The sequence below is a fragment of the Euphorbia lathyris genome, chromosome 6, assembly GCF_963576675.1.
Source record: "Euphorbia lathyris chromosome 6, ddEupLath1.1, whole genome shotgun sequence".
Classification (NCBI taxonomy): Eukaryota; Viridiplantae; Streptophyta; class Magnoliopsida; order Malpighiales; family Euphorbiaceae; genus Euphorbia; species Euphorbia lathyris.
The window spans coordinates 36,279,009-36,300,015 of NC_088915.1; the positions used below are offsets into that span (position 1 = coordinate 36,279,009).

The 21,007-nt window shown below is 31.6% G+C and overlaps 1 protein-coding gene across 1 annotated transcript; it reads right to left on the reverse strand.

Moving 5' to 3' along the window:
* Window positions 1–245: 245 nt before the first annotated feature.
* On the reverse strand, window positions 246–7,859 carry LOC136233144 (uncharacterized). The gene is made up of 9 exons (XM_066022732.1): window positions 7,455–7,859; window positions 7,168–7,372; window positions 6,915–7,005; window positions 6,513–6,658; window positions 5,197–5,440; window positions 4,730–4,834; window positions 4,473–4,655; window positions 3,398–3,599; window positions 246–1,123 (listed from the first exon to the last, which is right to left on the reverse strand). The coding sequence occupies exons 1-9, from the start codon at window positions 7,609–7,611 to the stop codon at window positions 630–632; spliced, it is 1,827 nt and encodes a 608-aa protein (XP_065878804.1). The 5' UTR covers window positions 7,612–7,859; the 3' UTR covers window positions 246–629.
* Between the last annotated feature and the right edge of the window lie 13,148 nt (window positions 7,860–21,007).

Here is a 21,007-nt window from a genome sequence, read left to right on the forward strand (position 1 = left end):
TTTTCTGCAGCAAAAGACAAAACTAACCCACCCACCCTCCCCCCCCAAAAAAAAAGCTGCCTTTCTTTCTGCAACTTGTGTAAGTGTAACAAAGACTTTATTCTTATTTTCCATGGCATGGACTATTCTACTACTTTTATATGCAATGCCCTTGAAGCTCTATTTCTGTTCAGTCAGGCAATTTTTATTCTTTAAGCAGCTTCTCTGCTCCAGAAATATATAATAAAGAATATTTACCATCACAATAATAAAAAGATGAAAGTATTGATTTCCTTCCATAAATATATAAGAATACAGACACCCACACACAACTGAACTGAAACAAACAGACTACACTAGCACAACTTGAGGCATCTTTTGGAAAACATAAAAAAAATATGGACATACCATGTGGAATCTGATGCTGCAATGCAATTCTTTGTCTTCTCAACCCTTATTTTCTTATACATGTCAACTGTGATCCTATCCTATGTGTCTAACCAATCTTATAATTCCCACCTTCACTTTCCAAGTTTATTATCTTTTCTCAAGCTGCAATGAAACAACAGATACAGGCCCTATATACACGAATGATGATGATGATGATCAATTGAGATTGTGGTGAATTGACCCTATTTTACACCCATAATTTATTCGTTAAGCTTCTCATTGTTGTGTGTCAACCCAAACCCATAGGGGAACAGAGAATCATAAGAATTATCTTCAATATTCATCGGGAGTTGTTTCACATTCTTAAACCATGATACTGGCAGCCGTCCCTTAAATTCATGATCTCCAAATATGACATCTGCAACTCCTGCTCCTTCGGATCCAGGCAACCAAGCAGCAACTAAACCATCTGTCTTCTCTAAAATCCCTGCCTCTAATGTTACAGGTCTACCAGATACCAAAATTGCCAAGGTGGGAATTCTGTCAGCAACTGAGCTAATTATGTCAGTTCCGTTGAAGTGGATCACAAGCTTGGAATCGTCCCCGGTGAATTCAGCATATGGACCTTCACCAACAGCTACAATGGCATATGAAAAATCTTTGCTTGCTAAAGTGTCTGTTGATGGAATTTTTTCATAAACAATTTCTGTATGCTTCCCCACTATACTTCTAATGGCATCCAAGATGGTTGTCCCTAAAATATGAATTATATCATAAGTGAAATGCTCACATTTATTTGCAGCATTACAAAATAAAGAATTTAACAAGAAAAACTATTATATCTGGTTTTGCATTTTTTTAAGCAATAAAGTATAAAATAAGATGAATATAATATATTAGTAATTTAATAATACTGTTCATCATGTGAGATATTGATTTCTGTGGTAAATCAACTTGTCATTACACGATAGAAGTAAACCAATATAAATACCACAGAGTTTTGGTTTGGTAAGGACACAAAGAGTCCGAAACTTAAACCAACACATAAAAGGAAAACCAAACCTATACCTAGGAGACCGAAGCTATACAGAGTCCTAATCTAGGTAGAAAAGTATAATGTAAACTTGGTGGGAACGACTTCCTTATCGCATCACAATATCTTATACCCAAATTTGCAATATGTAGATACCCATTTTTGTCCGGGCCCATTTTTTAAGTTTTTTTATAACCGAAAGCCTGGGTGCGACACAATACAAAGGCCTATATTTTATTGTATGATTTTTAATTGTTTATTTGGCTTTTTTTTTATCTTCCTACATAGGGAGTACTTTTCAGATATTTGAGTTACTAAAAAATAGATAATCAATACAAGGAAACATGTGATTTGTGAAATTCATTTTGTTTAGCTGGCTAACAAAATGATGACAAATTTCGAAAACAGCTTAATAAATTGTAACTAAAAGAAATGTCATTACACGATAGAAGTAAACCAATATAAATACCACAGAGTTTTGGTTTGGTAAGGACACAAAGAGTCCGAAACTTAAACCAACACATAAAAGGAAAACCAAACCTATACCTAGGAGACCGAAGCTATACAGAGTCCTAATCTAGGTAGAAAAGTATAATGTAAACTTGGTGGGAACGACTTCCTTATCGCATCACAATATCTTATACTCAAATTTGCAATATGTAGATACCCATTTTTGTCCGGGCCCATTTTTAAGTTTTTTTATAACCGAAAGCCAGGGTGCGACACAATACAAAGGCCTATATTTTATTGTATGATTTTTAATTGTTTATTTGGCTTTTTTTTTATCTTCCTACATAGGGAGTACTTTTCAGATATTTGAGTTACTAAAAAATAGATAATCAATACAAGGAAACATGTGATTTGTGAAATTCATTTTGTTTAGCTGGCTAATAAAATGATGACAAATTTCGAAAACAGCTTAATAAATTGTAACTAAAAGAAATGTCATTACACGATAGAAGTAAACCAATATAAATACCACAGAGTTTTGGTTTGGTAAGGACACAAAGAGTCCGAAACTTAAACCAACACATAAAAGGAAAACCAAACCTATACCTAGGAGACCGAAGCTATACAGAGTCCTAATCTAGGTAGAAAAGTATAATGTAAACTTGGTGGGAACGACTTCCTTATCGCATCACAATATCTTATACCCAAATTTGCAATATGTAGATACCCATTTTTGTCCGGGCCCATTTTTAAGTTTTTTTATAACCGAAAGCCAGGGTGCGACACAATACAAAGGCCTATATTTTATTGTATGATTTTTAATTGTTTATTTGGCTTTTTTTTTATCTTCCTACATAGGGAGTACTTTTCAGATATTTGAGTTACTAAAAAATAGATAATCAATACAAGGAAACATGTGATTTGTGAAATTCATTTTGTTTAGCTGGCTAACAAAATGATGACAAATTTCGAAAACAGCTTAATAAATTGTAACTAAAAGAAATAATTACAAAATCCAAAATCAAATAACCAAAGCATTAGAAATAATAATTTCTTTATGTTAATTGCTTAGGTTAAGCGTAATTCTTTACTGAACAAAACAATTATATCCTTGAACTGAATTTTTTAATTTCACAAGGAATTACTGAAGTGCATTTTTCATTATTATGCATTTTAAAGAATCAATTATTCAATAATATGAAGAAAAAACTTCTTTTCTGTTTTGCTTATTTATTCTTTTCTTTTGCACTTGTGTAATTGAAATAATGTACTTCATGTACTTTTATCATTTGGGTGGTGGGGGGCAGTTCAACTATGTACCCTCTTACTCTGGTGAGTGAGTGTGTGTAGGACAGCTAAGCTGGGAGCAAAGTATGAAAGGACATGTAGGCAGGAAAATGGATTATGACCACCAATACTAAACTAATGCAAGGAACTCCTAAATTCAAACCTCATGAGTGAAAATAAGAAAGTTCTCTATCTCATACACGCATGCATATATATCATTAATATTTATACGCTTGGAGTAGATCAATAAAAGCATACCAATAGTAATCTTGCCACTCTTCCCATTCCAATCTTTGGTCCATCCTCCACACTGATATCCAAGGTCATCAGCATGCGTTCCAGCAACAAGAATCTTTTTAGCATTTTTATCTAGAGGAAGAAAAGGTTTCTCTGGATGCTTTCCATTTTTCAAGAGAACCAAAGATTTGCGAACTGCTTCACGTGCTAATTCTCTATGTAGCTGTCAAAAGATAAAAAATCAAAACGAAATTTCAAGAATTTTCAATTGAGTAATTCAAACTTGCACTAAAATGATATGTTCAATAGCATGGATGACCCAAAATAACTTTATACTGTAGCAATAGGGAAAGGAAATGCTTAGATCCCCTATTAGGATCTCCTATTTCCATGTTACTTGGACATCATTAGGTGTATCTGGTACAGGTACTAGTCTATGGGTTGTAGTACATGTTTATTCATATTATGAATTCTTTTCCCGCTACTTCAAAGCATCATTCTCATCTCCAAATATCCCTATCTAGCATGGCTAATTTTAGATAAAATTTAGAGTTGCAATAACTAAGCCTTGTTCAGTTTTCCCTTTTTTGGAACATAGGATGAGGCACAGAAAGGGTTTTAGCTCTTTCTCCATATCCCAATCTTAGCTGGACTGATCCAAGACCTTATAATAGAAACTCAATTTTACTTTTCAGTAGTGCCCTTGTTTGTTAGCTTGTTTGCATTATCAATTCCTCCTTGAACCTATAACTCACATCGAGCAGTCGTAGAACTTTGACTCTTTTTTTAGTTTCTAGTCCCTCTCTTCATCTCTTACAATTTCTTCAGTGTCATTCCAATGATACTAATGGCATTATAAAATTATGGTTCCATTTTGTTCTAGTTAAGGGTTTGACTATGAACACAACACATGAATTCACCATTTGACAACATCTTGAGCAGTTAACTTTGGTGGAACTGTAACCGTATTATCCCAACAGAAATAGACGATAAGTCTAAAATAACAAAATCTCGAGAGCAAAGGATAGACCATGCACTTAGACAAGTATGTGAATGGTGTACATTAGACAAGGGCCAAAACGTTCAGAAACTATACCTTGCAACCAACTGTATCCAGTAATGATCTATCAGCAAAGGGGTATTCAAAAAGACCAGCAACAAATTTTACTCTCAGTATTCGTTCAACAGCATCATCAATTCTTTTCATTGGTATCTCCCCGGATTCCACCAGAGAGAACATACAATCCACGAACTGTTCATGTTTATGACCCACCATTACCTGCAGAAAATGGAGACACACGTCAAGGAAGGTGCATAATTTCTGGGTCTACTATAATAAGGTGTAGTCTCTACCATGTCGATTCCAGCATTAACAGCAGTTGAAATGCACTTCCGCAAATTTGAGCCACGAGGCTGGCTAAGTCGATTTAATCCTTCCCAGTCTGAAATCACAAAGCCCTGCCATAAAGCATTTCTCAAAACATATCTAGATGCCCAGAAATTTCAATTCTATAAACTAAAGTAAAACGTTATGCACTGCCTAAGTGCTGTTCTTTCAAGGTAATCAAAACCTTAAACTTCCCTTGAAAAGAGAAAAAATTATTGGAAACACAAGGAGGGGTAAACTTGATCCGTCTAGCGAAGTTGCATATAACCCACAATAAGAAGTAAAAAGTGAGCATTTATGAGGGTAATAGAACATAGAAATTTTTCAGATCATAGTCGAAATTAAATGTTCAATGATAATACTACATTTTGATAAAGAGAAATGGAACCATCATTTTAGTATGTTGCAGTTGAAGAGAAACATCAATTATTACCTGAAAACCTAACTTATTTTTCAAAATTTCTGTCAGAAGAAAATGGTCAGCATGCAGTTGACGCCCATTCCAACTTGAATAGGATGCCATAATAGTGGAAACACCTTGTGAAATACTGTCCACATAAGGTGTCATGTGGATCCTCTCTAGATCCTCATATGGAAGTATGGTATTCCCCTCATTGATACCTTTGTGGGTGCCCCCATCTCCAACAAAATGCTTAGCACACGCAATCACATTGTTTCTGGAATTTCGTAGCCAGAAAGGTTATATAATGGGATTAATAATTTAAAACAGAAAATTCTACATAATTTATTATGCAGAAAATAATAACATTCCATCCATCTGATGTCTAGAAGATCGCTACGCTGACAGGTGAAAACACCAGATACATCTAAAATGTTAGATGGAAAAATTTCTGGCTTGGTTCTTTAATATATTTTAGCTATTGCCAAATAAATTGGCAGGGGAAGGCTTGCCCCCAGTACACCCTTGTGGTGGGACCCCTCCCCGGACCCTCGCTCAGCGGGGACGACCGGGCCGCCCTTTTTTTATCATCAAATGACGTCCTAAGAACCTAACTACAAGAATGATCAAGAACTTTTGAAGAAATCATTTGCTTAGCACCCAGTCAGAATTTTATGCTATTAGAAAGAAACATGCATGCTTAAAATCTCCCCTCACATGCGCATCTTAGAGCTGTGAGAACTTAATACATGCAATTTATAGTTTGAATAGTTAACATATAAAATGTTCAGTGTGCTAAAATACCAGTTTAAGAATATCTACAACCTATCTACCCAACAGATGCCTCTAAAATTACAGCAACTAACCTTATTTAAAGTGACAGGAAAAAACAGAGGACAAGGCTTTATTTAGGAGAGTTATACATAAAACCTATGTTTTCTTAAGATAATATTTTGTATCTAAAATTTAAACATCAGCATTATTATCAAAAGAATTGAAAGTTTATGAGTGAATTGCTGCAAAAGGGATTGCATCAAGAAGCTGAGGCTTTGGTGGGGGGTATCACCAAAGGACTAGCTGCAGAGGTCGCTCTCCATCTCCTGTAAGGAGATTTGGGTTAGAAGTAAGACTCTAGCTGGGAATTCTCAAGAAGATGACTGAATGTCTCAAAATTGAGTTTGCTTTCTCTATTTCTATCCACTATTGCTTTAAAGCAATGGATATTGCCAACTCTGCTTTTTATGTGCAGTCCAAGTTTTTATAAGGAATCCAATGTACCCCCTTCCTTCTCAGCATACCTTCTAAAACCAACAGGCAAAAGAAGAAAATTTGATGGGCAACTGCTCTACCTTCCTGCTAAATAAGGATAGCCATTGGGGTGTCCTTCAGGTGGCTGTCCTTGCAAGCCAGAAATGATAGAGGTCATCTTTCTAACTAAGTTGGTATCCTCGCTGTAACTCTCATAGCATCTTCCCCATCGAGGATCCTTACATACCTGTCGGAAAGAAATTTCATTAAATTTCTAAGCAGTATAAAGAATAAATAGCAGCATTCCATGTTAAAATTATTTGTCACATATTCTTCTAGGTTCCAGTGCTTCTTTCTACTAAAATTATTCCATGTTGGTAACTTTAGCAAGCAGTAAAAAATGTCATTTACAATAGCTTAAAGAATTCAATTGCTTCCTTCTAATAAAAGTTAAAACTAGAGAAGTTAAGAAGAAGAGCCAAATAATATGATAAACAACTTACAGCTACACATGGGGCAAATGTATATTGAATGCCACTTGCCCTAATTTCCAGAGCCGTAGCAACGCCTATTCTTTGTACCAAATCTGCATCTCTGAATAACAATACGGCATTAGAGTTCAGGAACAACATAACATACAATATAAGTAAACTCCATACTGACTCTATGGCAGAATCAATTGGTTAGTTTAAAGTTAACTAAAAATGTATAAAATGGAGGTATTCTATTCGTAATTGAAGAAAGAGCAGAACTGACCTGGTGGCTCCAAGGCCAACATTATGAGGAAATATTGTAGCACCATAGACATTGTTGTTACCATGTACAGCATCAGTTCCATATAGAATTGGTATACCTAATCGCGATTGAAGTGCAATATTCTGAAAGCCATCAACCATATCCGCCCAATCAGATGACAATGCATCCTCAAAGGGTGCACTACCTCCAACATTAAGCAAACTCCCTAGTAGCCCAGCAAATATATGAAAAAATGTCGTAAAGAATTAAGTTGAATTAATTAAAGAGTAAGTGAATGGTGGATTTACCGAGGGCGAAGTCGCGAAGGTAGTAAGTAGAGGCTGCAGTGCGCTCGATTTGGGTCATCTGGGCAATCTTTTCTTTGGCAGTCATTCTGGAAAGAAGATCTTTAACACGGGCTTCTACAGGTGAATTGGGATCTTTGTAAATGGTGGAGAGATCCATGTTAAGTTGAAAATGTTGGAATGGTAGTATTGAATTGTGGAAGCTTAACGAAGCTTATATATATATATAGAGCAGAGCTAATTGTAATTCCTATCCTAGTGGAAATGGAAGATGATTAAAAGAGTTCCTAACTCGAATCTGCTACTTGTTCGAACTGAGCAGCGCAGCAAAATCATAAAACATGAAAATTCAACGCCTGACTTTATTATATTGTATTGTATTGTATGGTTCAAAAAGAATAAGCTTCTTTTGTCTTTTCTTTCTCCCAAACACAACAAGTACTCAAAGATGTCTGCACAAACCATAACTGTCCTACAACCAATTAATCTTTTCTCCAAATTATTCCATCCGTTGTTTTGTTGTTTTTTTTTTTTTTTATATGGGAGGTTTTTATTAAAACTAATAATATTGATGAGACTATTAAAATGATTAATATACTGTTTTTTCTAATTTTTTTAGTGCAAATTTGTCCCTCATCTTAATTTTTATGGCTTATTCGCAATAATAATTATATCTCTTTATTATTATAAACTAGTCGAAAACCCGTGCGAGGCACGGGGTATGAAACTTTTATATAATTTAGATAAATAAATAAATTGACATATTTACTTTTAAATAATTTTATATGAAAAAAATTTATATTATGTATATTTGAAATTAATATATATTTTTAATGATAATTCAAATTAAATTAATTTTAAAAATAATTGACTACTTTTTTTTTATAGAATTTTAAATAAAGATAAATGATTTATTTATTTTTACAAAATACAATGATTTGTACTTTTTAGGAATTTTAATACATTTTTATATTCCAAATATTCTGTGAAACAATAATAATAAAATAGCAGATTAATTAAAAAATATTTTAGAATATAATAAAAAAACTAAAAATTGAATTAAACTATAATTAAAATTAAATATTATATTTACGATACAAAAGAATTACAATATAGGTTAAACAAAAATTGAATTAAACTACAATTAAAATTAAATATTATATTTACGATACAAAAGAATTACAATCTATGTTAAAATGGAAGGAACATCAATATATTATTCTATAAACTATTACAATCAATACTTTTCTAATGTTGCATATGAAGAAACTTTATCAATTCAATATGTTACATATAAAAAAATAAAATTCGTAAGAATTAGTCACAAATTCATCTTTATGATAATTATTTTGGTTGATGGAATTTCATGATCACCAAGTATTCGAATTCAATTATTCATTCTGCTACAATAACCCAATATATCTAATTGAATCAGTTTAAGATGATAATTTCTCTTATTTGCATCTCGTAATATCTCATCAAGACATTCGATTAATTTGTTCTTCATTCTTTCACTATATAGAATATCAGCCATACTCGCAGATATCACTTATTTGACTTCATTAATATTTTCTAATAATTATATATTCTTGAATTTTGTAAGTAAGAAAAACAAACAAAAGAATTGAAAAAAAAAATGAAGGGACGAAAAAGATAATTAGGAGAGAACCATCTTCCTCTCGGGTTTTTTTTTTTTTTGCAAATAAGAGAGAATGTCGAGACATAAGCGTATAAAGATGAGAGTGAAAATATTTTTTGCCCATTAATTAAACATTTTATTTTTTCTTAATGAAGTATTAAGTCCATAAATTAATTTTAGTTAAATAGAATTAAATCGCAATTGTACCCACTCAGTATAAAAAAAAACGTTTTATAATTAATATGTGAAATTAATTATATTAATTAGAATCATTATGCTCAATATTTTAGAATTTGAAGAGATTCAAATAATAATATTTTCTTAATTAATATTTTTCAATAATTTGTCCTATGATCATGTTTCATTTTCACCTGTTAAAAACTCTTGAAATACTAACAATTTTGTACGAACCATAATATAATAGTTAAAAATTATATAAGCCAATGTTGCAAAAGCAATTATCTCAATATCCATAATTAATGCACATTTTTAGGCTTTTGAGCATCAAAATTTATTTTTATTTACCTTGATTTTGAATTCGTATCTAGCATAATCCACATTCTTCAAGAATAAACATCTTATCAAGCGTATTAGACGCTTACAATCTCATTGTCTAGAAAATTGGGAAAAAATAACTTTTTGATAATAATAATATAACATAATTTATATTGAAATAAACTTCATTGTAAGTATAATATTCCAATATCTCTTTAATATTTTATTTAATATGTCTCAAACTTCAATGAACAACTATCGTGTGAAACTTTATATCTATTTGTACCAAAATGCATAAAAATAAAAAATACAATCCATATTAATTAGCTAAACTCAAACTAAAAAAATGAGTGGATTTCAACATGTTCCGAATTAGAAAAATTAATCTAACTTCAATTAGAACTAAAAATTGAGTTCATAAAAAGCCGAAAATCTAAATTTTAGTTAAGAGTTAATAATCAAAACGATAACACCTAGGAACATATACTAAAAAAGAATGCAAATATACAAAATCTTTATTTTAGTCATTTTAAAAAATAAATAAATAAAAAAGAAAACACGGATAAGGTAGCGAGAGGTATGGAATCTGGATAACGACAGAAATGGAATTTCATCTCTGAAAGATGAAACTATAACAACAATTGTTTAATAAAAATAAAACAACAACACAATCGAGAAAGCCAAAAATTGAGTTCATATAAAGCCGAAAATCTAAATTTTAGTTAAGAGTTAGCAATCGAAACGATAACACCTAGCAACATATACTAAAAAAGAATACAAATTTACAAAATCTTTATTTTAGTCATTTTGAAAAAAAAAGGCAAATAAAAAAGAGAACATGGATAAGGTAGCGAGAGGTATGGAATCTAGGTAACGACAGAAATGGAATTTCATCTTTGAAAAATGAAACTATAACAACTATTGTTGAATAAAAAGAAAACAACAACACAATTGAGAACAAAAATAACTACAACATATGAAAAAAAATCAAATAATTACCTTGAGAAACATAAAAATTTCTTGTAATTTTTGGCACTTTTGTGTTTTCCGGTTTTAGTTGTTCATGCATCTTCTATTTCTGTCGGATTTCTTCAATTGAAGCTATCAGTTTGGGAAAAAAAAAGACAAATAAAAAAGAAAATATGGATAAGATAGCGAGAGGTATAGAACCTGGGTAACAACAGAAATGAATCTGAAAGATGAAACTATAACAACTATTGTTTAATAAAAATAAAACAACAACATAATTAAGAACAAAATAACTACAACATATGAAAAAAAGTCGAATATTTACCTTCAGAAATATAATACTATCTATCGTGACCAATGAATATAATGGTGGAATACTATCTATCATGCTTTATATAGAAGTTTATTTGTGACTTTTGGATTTCCTTTGCTTTGTTTTTTTTCATCTTCCCGTAACTCTTGCTTTCTTTTATTATTTTATTGAATAGGCTAGTAATTATTTAATATATTATAAATATAAATTTGTTATTTTTAATTAATTAAATATTTATTTTTAATTAATTAAATATTTTTAATCTGATTTTTTACTACGTTGACAACTCATCAAAAAGACCTTTAAAACACCTCTTCTCATTTCTCTCTGCTTCCGTAATTATATATAGTATAGGTATAGATATGGATAAATTAGAAAAAATATTATTAAAAATGCATTGATAATACAAAACAACATATAAATAAGAACAAATTAAAAAATCTAAAACGTCATATAATAACAAACGGAGGAAGTAAACAACTTTATTAAGGGTTTATTTGTAATAAAATATATTTAAATGCACTAAAAGCTAAGAGTTACATTTGTGGTAATCTATCTATGTCTATACTATATATAATTACGGAAGCAGAGAGAAATGAGAAGAAGTGTTTTAGAGGTCTTTTTGATGAGTTGTCAACGTAGTAAAAAATCAGATTAAAAATATTTAATTAATTAAAAATAAATAGTTAATTAATTAAAAATAACAAATTTATATTTATAATATATTAAATAATTACTAGCCTATTAATTAAAATAATAAAAGAAAACAAGAGTTACGGGAAGATGAAAAAACATCAAGCAAAGGAAATCCAAAAGTCACAAATAAACTTCTATATAAAGCATGATAGATAGTATTCCATCATTATATTCATTGGTCACGATAGATAGTATTATATTTCTGAAGGTAAATATTCGATTTTTTTCATATGTTGTAGTTATTTTGTTCTCAATTATGTTGTTGTTTTATTTTTATTAAACAATAGTTGTTATAGTTTCATCTTTCAGATTCATTTCTGTTGTTACCCAGGTTCTATACTTCTCGCTATCTTATCCATGTTTTCTTTTTTATTTGTCTTTTTTTTCCAAACTGATAAGCTTCAATTGAAGAAATTCGACAGAAATAGAAGATGCATGAACAACTAAAACCGGAAAACACAAAAGTGTCAAAAATTACGAGAAATTCTTATGTTTCTCAAGGTAATTTTTCGATTTTTTTCATATGTTGTAGTTATTTTTGTTCTCAATTGTGTTGTTGTTTTCTTTTTATTAAACAATAGTTGTTATAGTTTCATTTTTCAGAGATGAAATTTCATTTCTGTCGTTACCCAGGTTCCATACCTCTCGCTTTTATTTTTATTAAACAATTGTTGTTATAGTTTCATCTTTCAGAGATGAAATTCCATTTCTGTCGTTATCCAGATTCCATACCTCTCGCTAGGGGTGTTCATCGGTCGGTTCGGTCTAAAAACCGAACCGAACCGAAATAACCGAAAACCGAATAACACCTAAAATGAGAACCGAACCTAACCGAATAATATTAGTAAATCGAACCGAACCGAACTAATTATTTCGGTCGGTTTGGTTCGGTTTTCGGTTTTAACACATGCTAACTAGTTAAAATAAAAAATAAATTAATATTTATAAGTTTTAATTAATTTAGTTTAATCTAAAGTCTAAAAAATAGTTACGCAAGTTGGGTGGTATAAAACATAAAATTTATGCAAAGTTTGAAAATTAAAAATAAAACTTTATTAAAATGTAATTACAAACCTTCTACGACCACAATTCGCATTACAACCATAATTTACACTAATGTTATTAATTTGATCAGTATTAGTGCAATGTTTAAACGGTATTAATGTAATTTCCTTAGTAGAACAATATTAATGTATTAGACTTAACATTGATAAAAAAAAATTATAAATAGTTACGTTCTTTGGATGGTCGGAGGAAAATGCAAAGTCTAGGTCATATAAGTCTCCACCTAAATTATAAATCTAATTAATCTCTATTTCGGTCGGTTCGGTTAATTCGGTTATTTTGTCATAAAAACCGAACCGACCGATATTACCGATATTGTTAAATATTTAAAACCGAAACCAAACCTAATAGACCGAAAACCGAACCGAAAAAACCAAAATTCATCGGTTCGGTTCTTGAACACCCCTACCTCTCGCTACCTTATCCATGTTTTATTTTTTATTTATTTATTTTTCAAAATGACTAAAATAAAGATTTTGTATATTTACATTCTTTTTTAGTATATGTTCCTAGGTGTTATCGTTTTGATTGTTAACTCTAACTAAAATTTAGATTTTCGGTTTTTTATGAACTCAATTTTTAGTTTTAATTGAAGTTAGATTAATTTTTCTAATTCGGAACATGTTGAAATCCACTCATTTTTTTAATTTGAGTTTAGCTAATTGATATGGATTGTATTTTTTATTTTTATGCATTTTGGTACAAATAGATATAAAGTTTCACACGATAGTTGTTCATTGAAGTTTGAGACATATTGTAAGCCTCTAATACGCTTGATAAGATGTTTATTCTTGAAGAATGTGGATTATGCTAGACCGAATTCAAAATCAAGGTAAATAAAAATAAATTTTGATGCTCAAAATCCTAAAAATGTACATTAATTATGGATATTGAGATAATTGCTTTTACAACATTGGCTTATATAATTTTTAACTATTATATTATGGTTCGTACAAAATTGTTAGTATTTCAAGAGTTTTTAACAGATGAAAATGAAATATGATCATAGGACAAATTATTGAAAAATATTAATTAAGAAAATATTATTATTTGAATCTCTTCAAATTCTCAAATGTTGAGCATAATGATTCTAATTAATATAATTAATTTCAAATATTAATTATAAAAAGTTTTTTTTACTGAGTGGTTACAATTGCGATTTAATTCTATTTAACTAAAATTAATTTATGGACTTAATACTTCATTAAGAAAAAATAAAATGTTTAATTAATGGGCAAAAAAAAATTTCACTCTCCTCTTTATACGCTTATGTCTTGACATTCTCTCTTATTTTCAAAAAAAAAAAAAATAACGCGAGAGGAATATGGTTCTCTCCTAATTATCTTTTTCGTCCCTTCATTTTTTTTTTCAATTCTTTTGTTTGTTTTTCTTACTTACAAAATTCAAGAATATATAATTATTAGAAAATATTAATGAAGTCAAATAAGTGATATCTGCGAGTATGGCTGATATTCTATATAGTGAAAGAATGAAGAACAAATTGATCGAATGTCTTGATGAGATATTACGAGATGAAAATACGAGAAATCATAATCTTAAACGGATTCAATTAGATATATTGGGTTATTGTAGCAGAATGAATAATTGAATTCGAATACTTGGTGATCATGAAATTCCATCAACCAAAATAATTATCATAAAGATGAATTTGTGACTAATTCTTACGAATTTTATTTTTTTATATGTAACATATTGAATTGATAAAGTTTCTTCATATGCAACATTAGAAAAGTATTGATTGTAATAGTTTATAGAATAATATATTGATGATGCTTCCATTTTAACATAGATTGTAATTCTTTTGTATCTTAGATATAATATTTAATTTTAATTGTAGTTTAATTCAATTTTTGTTTAACCTATATTGTAATTCTTTTGTATCGTAGATATAATATTTAATTTTAATTGTAGTTTAATTCAATTTTTGTTTAACCTATATTGTAATTCTTTTGTATCGTAAATATAATATTTAATTTTAATTATAGTTTAATTCAATTTTTGGTTTTTTATTATATTCTAATATATTTCTTAATTAATCTGCTATTTTATTACTATTGTTTCATAGAATATTTGGAATATGAAAATGTATTAAAATTCCTAAAAGGTACAAATCATTGAATTTTGTAAAAATAAATAAATGATTCATTTTTAGTTAAAATTCTATAAAAAAGTCGTCAATTATTTTTAAAATTAATTTAATTTGAATTATCATTAAAAAAAATATATTAATTTCAAATATACATAATATAAATTTTTTTCATAGCATGATATAAAATTATTTAAAAGTAAATATGTCAATTTATTTATTTATCTAAATTATATAAAAGTTTCATACCCCGTGCATCGCACGGGTTTTCAACTAGTTAATTGTAAAATTTAGAGTCTTTACTTCCCATAACATTTAACTTTCGTTATAACTTTATTTTTTAAACCAATTTCTAAAGTTAATTCAAGTTTTTTTTTCAAATTTATTAATCCAAGTTAAATTTACAATTCAATTCCTTTTACAGTTTCATTTACTTTTCCAAATACAAAATAGGGCTAATTACAAATCTAACCCAATTAAAAGGGATAATTTACATATCTAACTCACTTTCCTTCCATCTCACAAAATTAGACATTTTCATCCATTTTGGACAAAATTACCCTTATCTCTATATAACAGAATATCCAACAATCTCCTCTTTCCCTTTCATTTATCTTCAAATTCTCATAGCAAAATTCATCAACCCAACCCAATATCTAAGCACATTCATACATCATTCAAGTTCATGTAAGTATCATTTCTTCATTTTTCATACACAATTGGTTATCTGAATGCTGTTACTTGAATCTTGAATTTATTCAATATCGCCATTGTCGCTCGATAGGTCACATTTCGTTACTGTAAATGTGACAACAGTTGTCGCAGTTGCGACAACATTGCTTTTGTTGCAGCTGCGACAACACGACTCTTGTCGCATCCGAGCGCATGTCGCATTTGGCATCGCATTTAAAGACAACATGTCGTATTTGGCGTCACATTTGTTATTCATTATCGCATTCAGTGTCGCATTTACAGATGCATTGCTTTTGTTTTGTTTTGATCATGTGTTCATTTCCTAAATGTAGAAGCATGTCAACCAAAGAGAAGTGTATGTGTTTTTTTTTGTCTTGGAACGGACAATGGAGCACAGTGGGAGATGTGATGACATACGTCGGTGATAAAGCGAAGTTGTTGGTTTTGTCAACAGAAATTGACTTGCAAAAGTTAAAAGAAAAAGTTTATAGTGCCATTCGCGTTGACTCAACCTCGTACGATCTCTAAATGTCCATGCAGGCAACATACGATCCAAATAAAGTGCGTGGAGGAGTAGCACCTATTGATGATGATGCAGATGTCATGGGATTCATAGAGTATTGTCGAATGAATTCGACCGATTTGATTCCACTGTATGTTACTCTAAATATGCGAACAATAGATGCTGAAGTATTACGATGTAACAAGGACGGGCATGTTGGTCCTAGCAAACCATCAGAAGTAGTAAGTTATGATCCCACCATCGAAATGGATGCTCGTATGTATGTTAAGGATGATAACGATGGTGGAAATGATCTTGATTATCAGAACTACAATAATGATGATTATCTGAATTATGATAATCATGATCATTATGATGAGCATTATGATAATGATTATTTTTACGATAATGGTGACAATGTAGAAAATGAAGATATCCATCGGAATGAAAATCTCGTTAAAGGTGCTCATAAAACATCGAAACAATCTGATCATGTCCAAGGTATCCTATATGAGAGTGGTGATGAAGCTAGAAGGAAAATGATGATGATCCATTCTGATGGCTTCCAAAGGTATGTGTCGCGCCGGTGAATTTGATTGCATCAAAGCAATCAAACGGAGGGTCCACTTTCAAGGTGAATGATATATTTTCACTTGGGAAATATGCAATAGAAAATTCGTTCGAATGGAAGATTTACAAATCAAACAAGTCTTTGTTTGAAGTGAAATGTAAAGATGTTGACAAATGTAGCTGGAGGGTAAGAGGGATTGTCATTCCAGGTTCCAATATGTTCAGGCTTACAAGAATGGATGGTATGGACCTACACACTTGTGGGAGAGATCAGATATGTCCACATTATAGGCAAGCGGGGAAACATGTTGCAGGGATACTACTCCAAAATAGGTTTGATTTGGAAAATCGAGTGCATCAACCAAAGGATATTGTTTTCGATTTTGAACGAGATTTTTTGGTTAATCTCTCTTACATGCAAGCTTGGAAAGCAAGAAACTGGGCATTGGAAGCTCAGGGTGGTTCGCCAGAGGAATCGTTCATGTTGTTACCAGACTACTGTGAGATGTTGAAGAGTACCAACCCGGGAATGGTGACACACATCGAAACTGATGATGATAACCACTTTAGATTCTTTTTTATGGATATTGGTGCTTCATTGAGAGGTTTTAAACAACATATTCGACCTGTCTTAGTCGTTGATGTAACTTTTCTAAAAGGTAAATATCCTGACATATTATACATTGTAGTTGCCTTTGATGAGAATAATCAGATTTTTCTTGTTGCATTGGGAGTTGGTCCGAAAGAAAGTAATGAATCATGGCTTTGGTTTATGACTAAATTGAAATAGTGTATGTACGATGTTGAAGATCTAGCCATTATATAAGACCAAAATCAGAGCATTATACATGTAGTTAATTTGGTATTTCCAAATGTCGTACATGGGGCTTGCGCTCGTCATCTGCAACAAAACATGAAGGCCAAATTTCGAGGAATTCGGAAGATAGATGAGGCGTTTTGGCAATATGCAAAATCCTATCAGGTATCTGATTTTGTGGAAAAGTTGGCGACACTTCATGCACTACATTCTAGTGCTGCTGATTGTTTAGAGCAAGCTGGAAAAGAGAAATGATCACGTGCCTTCTTTTGTGGTCGTAGGTATAACATTATGACCATGAATATAGCAGATGTTGGAAATTAGGCTAAGGTATAGCAGCGGAAATAGAAAAATTTTAACCTATTTCCATTTAACCACAAGATCCGTTAACCGTTATTTCATATAAAGAAGGATAAGAAGAAATACATTTTAGAAGTTCTATCTACCGTTGCAAACGAAGTGCCCACAACTTCAAAAGAGATAGAAACTGTCTACCAATCTGCCCCTATCCGAAACAGACCTTCCAGACCTCCGAACGACAATCCCTTCGGTGGAAACGTGGAAGAATATGTCTAGAAGCTCCTGTCCAAAAATCGCGACGATCCGACGGTTCAATCTCCGGGAATCCGCGAAATCGTGAACTGACCTGATGTAGGAGTAGTAAAACGAATTTCTCCTTTTTGTTTGTTTTTCTTCTTCGAGTTCCCAAACACGAAATAAAACACGGGAAGATTAATTTAGTATCAACCGTTGAATAGCAACCAAAGTAGATTGCCTCTAATTAATCAACACAAGATCAAGGATAAAAGAAATAGATGAGAATTAATTGATCAACCGAAGCCGTAGAGAAATCTCGTCCTCGAACTAGGGGTGTCGAATTTTCTCTCACTTAGACTAGGTAAATTTCGAAAATCACAAGTAGGGTATGGCTTGCTTGGATTTCGAAAATCTCAAGGGAATGGGTATTTATAATCTCTTGTATCTAATCCCTAGTTAGATAGAATTAGGTTACTGAATAGGAATTCCATTCGGAATAGAATTCCTAATTATCATCTCACTATATATCTAATATATTAAGGATAATAATAATAATCTTATTGGATAATAATAGGAGTATATTAATCTAATTAAAACTCCTAACTTAATTATCTCTTAATTAATTTAATTCATATTCCTAATCTAATTAGGATTAACAAAATCAAATTAATTATTCATGTATGCCACTACATGAATTTCGACCCCCTTATGTCCATGGGCCTTATTGGGCTCAATTGGGCTTCTATCAATTAATTAACATCTATCTCTCTTTTAGGTTCCAAGTCTTATGTGTGATCCATTAGGTTCTTATTGCTTCTAGCCGTATGCAACGTTATTAAATTAATTTTCAAAGAATTATATTTAATCTTTGCATAACGGAATGATGTACAGAGTATGTGATTAGCAAGTCCGTAATCATTCCCCCAGAGCTATAAGAAGACAAGTTGATTCTGTCGTTAACCTTTCCGTATTAGTTACAGTATAATTCGATCCTTTATCAACTACATCCTTGAACTGAATCTTATGACTATGGGTGATGTCAAGTCACATATAGCGAGACGTTCGTTTTACTTGTACAGGCCGAGTCAACTCAAAAAGATAGGTTAAGTGAAATCTGTATTTCTTACTCTTAAGATATCACCTTGCAAGGATTTAGAGTCGAGTCTTCCACAAGCGATCCATGGATGTATCTCCCATTTATCGGGAGTGATAAATGCTCAATCCAATATATAACGACTCCGCAATTACTTCCTGTGATACCCAACGTCTACTGTTCACACCCCAGAGTCATCTATGTTAAGGATCGTGTTACACCAGAGTCAAAGCATCACATTCCGTAATCCAGAATACCAATTAATATTCCTTTGAGTCTGAGGATTAGTTATACCTATTAATACCAATGAGATGAACATGTGACAAGGATGAATCTACCCATCCTGTTATCTCAAATCGGATCCCCAATCCTAATGAACAACGTTTCATCGGATCTATGTAACTGTCCAGATATCTATATATATGAAGCTTGTGAGATCAGCTTTCTGTCGGACAAAAGACATTGTTACATACAAGTCTCAACAGTGATAAGTCAATCCCAAACATATCACTTGACTTGGGGTGGTTTTAAGTTTATCAGTTTACTATAAAGTTTTGTCTCACTTCATGCTTGTATGAACACTTTATAATCACTTTAAATAAACTTACAGATTTCCTTTTATTAGACTTTATTTAGTGCTTAAAAGGGATTGCCTTTATATAGTTATAAAACATATATCTCATTAAACAAATGATATAAAGAACAATTCATTTACATTAAGTTTGTATCCTAGAACAATTGTCTATAGGACACTAAACCCCAACAGCAGAATCATTTAACTCGTTGATGGTGGAGGCTAGACGTCTACCAATCACAATGTTGGTCGAGTTCATAGGAACCAATCTCTAGAAATGGTTTTACGAGAGACGTACCCTAGCAGGTTATAAACATTTCTTTTATTTTTTATAATACTTACCCATTTCTAATATGTTTTTTTTGTTGTTGCAGAAGAACGTGAAGGGCATTTGACCAAGTGGGCAGAAGGGAAGATGAAAAAACGAGTACATAAAGCAATACGTTGTTCGTATTTCCCTGTCGATAATCACACCTTCCAAATCGGTGACCGGGCAAAGGGGGGAATTGTTGATTTAAATGCAGGAATATGTACGTGAAAAAAATGGCAACTCGCCCAATTTCCATGTAAACACGTATGCAAAGTTGCTTCTAAAGCAATAATGGAGAATGCATATCGGCGGGTGCATCGTTACTACACCAACGCGTCACTTAAGTTGGCATGGGCTGAGTCAATATATCCACTTGGTCACCAGTTGGAATGGAAAGTGAACGAGAATCTTGTGAAAGTGCTACCTCCTAACAAGGACGGGCGGTCTGCTGTCGTCCGAAAGGTCAGAAAATAAGGTCTTCAATGGGTGAAGATGCCATTCGCACAAGGTGTAGCAGATGCGGGAACACTGGTCATAATCACTTGAATTGTCCCAACATCCTCCCAAATACCACACGGCTTCCTAGTGTAATCTCAAGTTCCGCAAGTTGTTCTAACACTACTACCTCAAAGCATTTATGGTTGAATTGTTTATGCAAGTTGTTTTAACACTTCTCAACATTGAGTTTGTTCAAACTTATGATTTTAATACTTTATGATTCTAATGCCTTATGAGTTTAATACTATATGAGTTAGTGCCTTATGAATTTAATACTATATGATTTGGTGCCTTATTTTTCATGTGATGTCGCATTTGGTCGCATTTGGATTGAATGCGACAAAGATTGATACATACTTTGTCGCATTCCGTTGCATTCTAGCATAAATGCGACTCAGAGAGGTTCGCATGAGAAAACCTTGTCGCATTTTGTCGCACCTTGTCATATTTTGTCGCATTTGGTCGCATTTTGGACTGAATGCGACAAAGTATGTATCAAGCTTCCTCTATGTCAATTTCTATATATAAAGGACATATTCTATGTCAATTGCTATACATAAAGGAACATATTATAATCCTATAAAAGAACATAATTTACAAAAGGACATATTATATGTATAAAGGAACATAATTTACAAAAGGACATATTACACTATCATTTGAAAATGCCTAACAAAC

Bases quoted from the DNA above. Each gene is read 5' to 3' on its own strand.
- LOC136233144 (XM_066022732.1), bottom strand. From the start codon at position 7,611: ATGGATCTCTCCACCATTTACAAAGATCCCAATTCACCTGTAGAAGCC. The intron at 6,659-6,914 runs GTAAGTTGTTTA...TCTTTCCGACAG, and splicing joins CATTTGCCCCATGTGTAGCT to GTATGTAAGGATCCTCGATG. The intron at 5,441-6,512 runs GTAGAGCAGTTG...ACGAAATTCCAG, and splicing joins TATCCTTATTTAGCAGGAAG to AAACAATGTGATTGCGTGTG.